We start from the raw sequence: 8,394 nt of genomic DNA, 5'->3' as shown, positions 1-8,394 counted from the left end.
CAGGACTCGGCCGTTGTTTTAAAGACTTTTCTGCTGCTGCAGCAGTACGGCCCTGCCCGCTGAGCTGTGCGGCCCTGGTAAGAGTCAGGCACAAGGAACAGCGAGACTGTACTGAACAGCAAGCTTTTTCCTTAAACCTGCCTTTCTCTGCAGCTTCAGTAACTGCTCGTTTTCAAAAGGAAAATCTTAAAGGTTTATTAAAATGGTAAATACAGCAATTGATGTCTAATAGCCTACTGTTGGGACAGTAATACAGTGACAATAACTGCCTACAGTGAGTTGGGAGGAGGATGATAACGTGGGGATGTGCACTAGAAATCAAACATTTCACTGAAACTTTAGTTAATTGTACTCTTCTACATGTACTATATTTGACCACAGACTCTGATAACACATCTTACCAAATTAATATTTTTGAATTACTGATAAAACACCATGTTGTGTCAATCACTCTTGAGCAATTTCATTCAACATTTTGAAAGAAAAATGCCATTTGTTTGCATGTTTCTGAATATAAATGGTCTTTCTTACTGAAATGCCACCGGCACTACTGGAGACTGAACTGGAATCAGTAATGGCTTACCATTGTGAAAGTGTGTAAAAGAGAAGCAGCAGAGGAAAGCAATGTGTCCCAGGCCCTTGCTCAAAAAGCAAAGTCAGGCATGTGCTGCCCCACTCTGCTGCTGGAATAAAAAAGCTTGACCTGCAAAACTCAACATCCATTGCGTAACTCCTGCTCTGCCGCGTTCAAAGTCCTTTGCAAACACTTAAGTAAGTTGTAAAATGTGTTTGTGAGCAGTAACAGTGAATTTTAGGAACTGGTCTGTTGCTAAGTTTGTCATTGCTACTAATGTCCAAGAGGAGAGACTTCAGTGGGAATACAGCTGAGCAGAGGGACGCAGCCAGCCCTGCAGCCACGGCACAGTCCTGTCAGAAGTGAGTTCCAGCTGAGTTCACCTGCAGTATCCTTAGTGTTGTCTGGCAAGTTAAACAGTGGAATTTGAGCCCAGCACAGAAGAGGTAAATGGAGACTGGAAGGAGTTCTTGATGATGCCTGTCTACCTCTCAAGGAATGCAGTGGAACATTTTTGCACAAAAATGGCTTACTCACTGAAATAAAAAAGTTTAAAATATCTGAAAATGAACCATGTTGACTTTGGGGCAGAAGCGGAGTGGAAAATCAGAGAGTTCTTCCTAAGTATTCCCTAAACTAATCAGCTAGTTCATTTAAATTGATGATGTGTTTAAAATTGGCCTAAATGAAATCCTAAAATTTAATCATAAATTTTTTTTAAATAATTTTAGATGTCCTAATATTGAAATGGTAGCACAAAATTCTTCCTACAACATAAAATGTTCTTTGATTTTAATTTATCTGAGAAAACTTTTTTAAAAACATTTTCTATATTTTCCATTTTGTTCAGAGAAGTAAAAAATTTGCATATCACTGTTCCTTTTAACAAAACTCATATATTCAATATACTCAAGTTGCTTATACTAAACAAATTTGCTTATTTAGTCTGTGTAGAGAGTATAAAAGCCACATTTCTGTGCCAAACCCATGTCTGTTTGCAGACACATCAATCAAAACTGACAGCATGCCGATTTAAGAGCTGCAGCTGACAACTTGTTGAGCCCCATTTGTCTGATGTGCCTCTTAACTGCTTCAGTGCTGGCAGGGCAGTCATCTGCACCAGTCTGGTCCCTTGGCACTGCTGAAGAGTCTGGCACGTTGGTCCCCAGTGCCGTGGAACGACTCCACTTTTACACAGAGCAGGTGAATTGTAAGGAGGAGAGACAGGAAGATGCAGAATTCCTTTGTGCTTATATTTTATTTAATGTTTTCACTGTAGGATCCATATGCCATAATATTATGTTCAGGGCTCATTACAGATTTCAAGAACATCTGTATTTGGGTGCTGCCCCCCTATAGCCTCTCATTTTCTATTTCCCCTGCAGATTTGTACAGCAACCAGTTCCCATCTTGAAAGCAGCACATCTAAGATCAATAAGCAGAATACCCTCAGCAGTGGGTATTTGACAGTGAATAATTTGTGATTTTTTGCAGGGCTGTTGTTGCTGTCTTCTTTAACAACACCTGCTTGTTCGGAGAGCTAGGTTTTTGTCTTGACTGCTTTGGCTCAGAGAACCTTTCATGAAGTCTTACTATATTTTTCATTTGTCATGTTTTTTCTCTCTCCTCCTCCCTCTCCTCCTCTCTCTTTTTACAAGAGTCACCCCACACATCAGTACTAGCTTCAGAACGAAGAGGGAACTCATGCTGAAAACGTATCTTCTCTGTGAATATCAGTTTAAAACAGAACTCATATTTCAGGCAACCTCTTCAAAGCAGGTCATTTTCCCAGTCATATTCTCACATTTTCCTTATACCAATTAGCCATTAAAGTGTCTACACTGCATCATACTCAATTGCATTCAGTTAGGATATACATTATGGAGAGAAGATAGCAAGGAATTAACTTCCTTTGATAGGGCAATTTGGATCCTGGTTTACCTCCATCCCATTTTGCAGGAGTATTTGCATGATTTACTAAATTCAGATTTTCCCTCTCTCCAATTCATGTGAATGTGAGGAAGGTGCAGTTTTCTCAGGGAACTTCCCCATCTGTTTTTATGCAAGGTCTTTATGCTCAACCTGAATCCTTCCCTTTACCCCTTAGGGTGGGGAGTTCACGCTGCTCTGGTTGGGAGGGAGAGCAGCACTTCTGCACTAATGCAGAGTTCACATAGCCATTTCCTAGAACCGGAAGGATTTCCCCATCTGCACCTTTGTGTCGTGTCTGTGCAGCCTAGACCTCACCCAGGCTTGTCCCTTCTGCAGCCCCTCTCCACTTGACTGCTTTTGGTCGTAGTTTTATTCAAATGTCCTGGTTGATGCATTAAAATTGCGGCTGGCTATTTAATGTTAACTGCAATAGTTACCAGGCAAGCAGTGCCTCTGCTTCAGCTCTGGTGATGATGCTGTTTTCAAACTTTCTCCAACTAATGAGTCATTAAAAGTAGTAATAAAAGTGTTTGTTTGGGCCACATGTCCCTTGGAAACACTCAGACTATGCTAATTAGAGTGGGTTAGCAAAGAGGTCAAGGCTAAGTGTGTGGGAGGGGGCACAGAGCAGTAATGGTGAGAGGAGTTGAAAATAGTTGCAGGAAATGTTAATTATACAGCTTGTTCACATCAACTTTTGGTTGCTCATTTGAAGACACTTGTAAAAGTTGCTCTATAGGAATCAAACTCTCTTATGTCTCAATAACTGGTAACATGCCAGCAATGTAGAACTGCAATAAACAAAGAACTCCTCTGTGCATGATTGTTTTACTCTCAATTAAAGCTGGAAATAAGATTTTGCATTATTGTGGTGTCACATGAGGGTCAGTGCAGCTTTGCTCTGTGGATCTAATCCAGATTCTGCAGAGGACAAGAGAGGTTTTTTACTGACTTCCATGACCTTTGGACCAAGTCTGCTATTGATTTGTTATCATCCTGAAGAGCCACAGGCTCTTTCTGACAGGTAGTGCACTTCATCAGGGAACGTGGCAGCTTAAACTCCCTGTTCTGCAGTTACCAAAATGTGCAAGTACAGCTGTGCGTGTGACTGAGCAAAGCTAGTAACGTGTCAGTGTTAAATTCTAATAAAAGATGACAGGGATGGGAAGGTATACAATAAAAACTAGATGATGAGAGACGTGCAAATAACAAATTATTACCTTATAACTAAGTGATATATGTCTGTGTAGTTCATGGTGGTAAGAGATTGCACAGTATTTACTATGCAAAGAAGGAGAGCATTGTGATATAGAAGCTGGTTCCTTTCTGGGTAGTCCCTTAGTCCAACTTCAGAGCCAAAAAGTGTTTAGAGTGTAGGTTCTTCTGACAGGTACTTAACTTCAGAACCTGCGCTTGTGTGTGCTTCATAGTCACAGAAACTTTGCTTTTGAAACATAGCTTTTGAAAGTTTTAAAGGGCAAATTTAAAATAAAATGGAGAGAACCAAGACTTTTGTTCCCTTTTCGTAAATGGTCTTATGTTTCAAAAAATGCATGGGATTAAATATGGTTATCGGATCCCCAGCATGTGCAAATTCTAAGCTACCTGCAAAAACTGAATTGGGTGATCAATTTTATTCTTTCCTAGGTTGCATTTGTAGCTCTATCTCCAAGTCTTTTCAGAGATGATGTAGCTCCATGAGCCATGTTTAGCATAATTTAAATAATCATATAGGTGCAGGAACCCCAGGATTAAAGAGAACTACAACTTGCTATAATTAGACAAGTTAGAAATTGTTTAATAGACCATGTATTGATCTGCCTGGGAGCATTTAACTTCAGTGAAACTTGCTGAGATGATTCTGAGGAAAACCTTTGTCAGTGTGAGGGTTACAGAGCATGGCCCAGGCTGCCCAGAGAGGTTGTGGAGTCTCCTTCTCTGCAGACATTCAAACCCCTGGCCGTGTTCCTGTGTGACCTGGTCTGGTGATCCTGCTCTGGCAGGGGTTGCACTGGATGAGCTTTTGAGGTCCCTTCCAACTCCTAATGTTCTGTGATTCTGTGATTCTTCGTATGGCAAATCTAACTTCTATAACAGGAAGTATGCTGAGGCACTGATTTGGGAAACCACCAGATTTAAAAGGAACACTCATGGCACTTAATGTGTCCTGGTGGTATTGAGAAAGATTAATGTTAGTGGAAAACATACTAATTTGTTTATAAAAAATTAATATTCTAGTGAAATACTGACATGCTCTAACCTCTTTGAATGTACAAGAAGTGGTATGAATGACTCAGTGCACTCAATAACTGTGCATTCATTGCAAAGCCCAGTAAATCTATTGTTTAGACCTGTGAACAGGAAATCAGACTTCTAGTACAGTGCCCTGTGAACTAGGTGACAGGCTTGCTGTGGGTTTAGCCCAGATGCATAATTTTGTGTGTCGTACAGGTAGAAGATTTTAAAAGGGAACCTGTCTATATCTAAACCAACCTTCAGCAGCAAAACAGTTTTATGTATAAACATGCACTGACCATCAACATGCAAGAAGATTTTGCCTAGAAAAACACCCTTTGATGTTAAAGTATTTCTTTTTATTTAGCTTGAGTTGGGTTTATGTTTTTCACTCTATTACGGTATGTTTGCACAAGCAACAAGGACACCCAGAGTTGACTATTGATTTTTATTGAATTGTTCATATGAAATAAACACGTTTGGGAGTCTGACCACGGGAAGTAAATGCATTCCTTTGAGAGGAGGAAAAACAAAAAGGATATCTGCCTGTTTCGTTTTTAAATGTCTGAGGAGAAGGCATGACTTCAAGTGGCATGACTGAAATGTGGACACACCAGAGCAGCAGTTCCAGCAGGGGCTGTGCATAGTCAGATTCACAGCTTGTGGCCAAGATGCTCTGTTTGAAGTCAGACTGTGCAGTCACCCAATCTGCCGCAGTCGGAACAGTTCCTGTCTCTGCACAGTGCTTACTGTCTGGACAGATTGCAGTGCACAGGGGTTCAGGTCTTATTCATGTACCATTTAGAACTGAAAACCTATTCCATTTTGTTTTGAAATCATTGGCATATGTTGTTCTTTTCTCTCTCTCTCTCCATTAATTTACTGGTTCCACTGATGTGAGAATAAACCATATAAGTATTCAACTTTAGTAGCATTGGAGCAGATATTTAAGAGCCTGGTTTAGTCATTTGGGAACAGAAAATTGGGCACACAGTGAGATTATTCTGGGGTCTGGGTCCATAAGGAAATGAGCACTCTTCACTACCTAAATGAGGGAGTTGAAGACTCTCAATACTTGCCTGTTCCATTCAGCTAGATCCTTTAGTTCTTTTACTTTAAGTGTGTGACAAAGGCATTGACTTAAATGGGAGCATTAATGCACTGAAAGATAGGTGCAGAGGTCAGCAGCATAAGCCAAAATGGAGCGACCAGAATTTTTTAGTGATCTGGCAGTTTACTTCACCAAATGCAAATAATACACAATTTTTTTCTTATTCCTCTGTTTCATTCTCCCATGCTGATCTCCTTCCTGGGTGCTGACGTTTTCCTTCTACCCTGTCTTTGCTAACATTTTCTACTAAATCAAGCAACAAGCTGCCTTTGTTACAGGTGAAGGACCCCTGAAAGTTGCAGGGGCCTGCATCATCTGGGCTGTCAGAATTCCCGTGACTTTTCCCACGGTGCTGGTGTTTCTCACCATATTGGTCATTTAGGTCTACCTCATCATTCCAGCCTCTTTTGCTAGGATGCTGGTGCTTGGACATCAGATACCTTCTGCCAGGATGCTGCCTTTTGGATAACTCATGCAAGTAGGTTAGCTGTGCACTGGGGATGTCAGCAAACTGATCCAACAATGACCTTCTGCCAGGATGTTGTCGCTTTTTCAGCTCCAGATAGCCATCAAGGTCATCTTCTAGCTCTCTCTTTCCTGGATGCTGCCTCTTCTGAACATCTCCATGAGATGTGTCTTCCTCAACTTCTCTTTTTCCAGGATGCTGTCTCTTCTCTAGGTCACTCAGGTACTTTTTCCCAGGGCGTTGTCTTTTGGAAAGCCAATCTGGCAGAGGGGCATTTGATTCTGTCCAAGGAAAAGAATAAAGTTAATGATCCTGCCATAATCCTCACCAAGGAATTTGAAATGGGAATTTGTGGAGTTCTGTGGTGCAGGATCATCATCTATTGCTCATTACGCCCATTTGATTGGACAGTTAACTGTGCAGTCTTGAATTTGATCACCCTGAATGGCATCTGTCAAAGCAGTTCTGGCACATTTCTAGCAAGGATGGATTGGTTAGGAACTAGCAGCAGGTAAGTGGGAAGACATGCTATGGCATAGCCTAATGTGTTGATTCAGGTAAATGTGTCAGGTTCAGGTAAAGGGAGGTGATGAAGATCATCTCAGAAAGATGCTGAGCTGCTTGAAGAAATCAGCTGAAGCAGCTGGGTATGGGGAAGAGCTGGAAATCAGCATGAGGCAGGGAAAGGATAGGGCTGAGGCACAAGTAAAAGCAGGGATGTGGACATTTGAAAGCCAGCATAGTATTTCCAGCTACCAATCATAACTCTATTAGTATCTCTTACTCATTCTTAAGCTCTTTTTAATATTTCAGGTCTTGGATTGAAATGACCAGCCCTCAGCACTCATGTGAAGAGGGAGGAAAGCTCTTTTTATAGGCACCTGGGGCCAGCTTCTCTTTCCACTCTGAAAGGGCTCTGTGCTCTTTGTGGTGGCAGGCTCCTGTGTGCCACTTCCTGCAGTCCCTAAGGCTGATTTGCTTCCACTGCTGTGACTGGCGAGAGTGGAGCATCTGCAAGGTCAGAGGCGGCAGACGCTGGAGCAGCCTCTGCATTCCCTGCCACAGAAAAGCCCACCTCTGCTCAGGTGTAGAAACCAGTGAGTTGAGGTCGTAGGTGAATGGTGGCACTCCCACCTCTAGTTAACAGTAGGTACAGGGTCCACAACTGGGGAATGTCCTCCACGCCTCCTCTTAGAGCTTCCATAAGGAAGTACTTGCCAGACAGGCTGCTATCTTGCTATGCAGCATCTGCTTAGTGATGGTACAGCATTGCATGAGCACTGAGATTTTAGAGAATAAAGTGCCTTTTGAGAACTCTGTGTCCAGGTATTGCAGCAGACCTCCTATGCTTCCCCTCTCCTTAGTTAGGGTAATAAATATATACATTAGAACCTGGCAACTAAACATTGGATCTAATGATCTCAGCCAAGTACTATGCCAACATCACCCGATGGATGTGCCTAGTGTTACATATACCTTTATTCATCCCTTCTTCCCTGTCAGCTTTCTTGAGGACAGACTGAAGAATAAGGCTTCCAGATCTCTGCAGGATGTCATCCAGGGGACTTCTTCCCATGTCCTCACCTCCTCCTGGAAGGGGCTGCTCCCCGTTGAGGCAAACACTACACAAGGTCAGGCAGAGGAGCAGCAGTGGCAGCTGGATAGATGGCATTGTGTGACAGAGGCTCCTGGAACTTCCATGGGAGAGAGAACAACAGGGAGGAGGATGGAGCAAACAAACCTAGCAGTAATAGCAATATTTCCAGGTACTGAAAAAGAAATATGGCACTGCTGTAGGGACTGAAGTCTTTTAGGATGGTATTTCCTAATTTCTGTTACTAACTTCTCAGTTTATTTTATATTCTTCAAAGAATCTGTAAATTCTTCATAATTAAAACCAGGCACTTGTTCATTTTTCTGGCAGAATAAATATGAACATTTTAAACACCTAACTCCCTGATTCACAGATAGTTCTGAAAGCCAGTGATATTGCTTTGCCTTCTGCCAAGAGGCAAAAATAATTTCCCTCTTGAACTCTGTGTTAACTGTTGCCCCATGATGTTCAGACACATGTAT

At 41.9% G+C, this 8,394-nt stretch overlaps 1 protein-coding gene across 1 annotated transcript; it reads right to left on the bottom strand.

Annotated features, from left to right (window-relative positions):
• Window positions 1-6,012: 6,012 nt before the first annotated feature.
• On the bottom strand, window positions 6,013-8,154 carry TRH (thyrotropin-releasing hormone). The gene is made up of 2 exons (XM_010188548.1): window positions 7,795-8,154; window positions 6,013-6,599 (listed from the first exon to the last, which is right to left on the bottom strand). Exons 1-2 carry the CDS (start codon window positions 7,988-7,990, stop codon window positions 6,013-6,015), a joined length of 783 nt encoding a protein of 260 aa, XP_010186850.1. The 5' UTR covers window positions 7,991-8,154.
• Window positions 8,155-8,394: the final 240 nt, after the last annotated feature.

The sequence above is a fragment of the Mesitornis unicolor genome, unplaced genomic scaffold (genome assembly GCF_000695765.1).
Source record: "Mesitornis unicolor isolate BGI_N332 unplaced genomic scaffold, ASM69576v1 Scaffold47487, whole genome shotgun sequence".
NCBI classification, from domain to species: Eukaryota; Metazoa; Chordata; class Aves; order Mesitornithiformes; family Mesitornithidae; genus Mesitornis; species Mesitornis unicolor.
The sequence above is the reverse complement of the archived record's forward strand: the minus strand, read 5'-3'. Positions and strand labels throughout refer to the sequence as shown.

Coding starts and splice junctions, on each gene's coding strand:
- TRH (XM_010188548.1), bottom strand. CDS start 7,990: ATGCCATCTATCCAGCTGCCACTGCTGCTCCTCTGCCTGACCTTGTGT. Junction 6,600..7,794: donor GGAAGAAGGGATGAATAAAG/GTATATGTAACA, acceptor TTCCTTGGACAG/AATCAAATGCCCCTCTGCCA.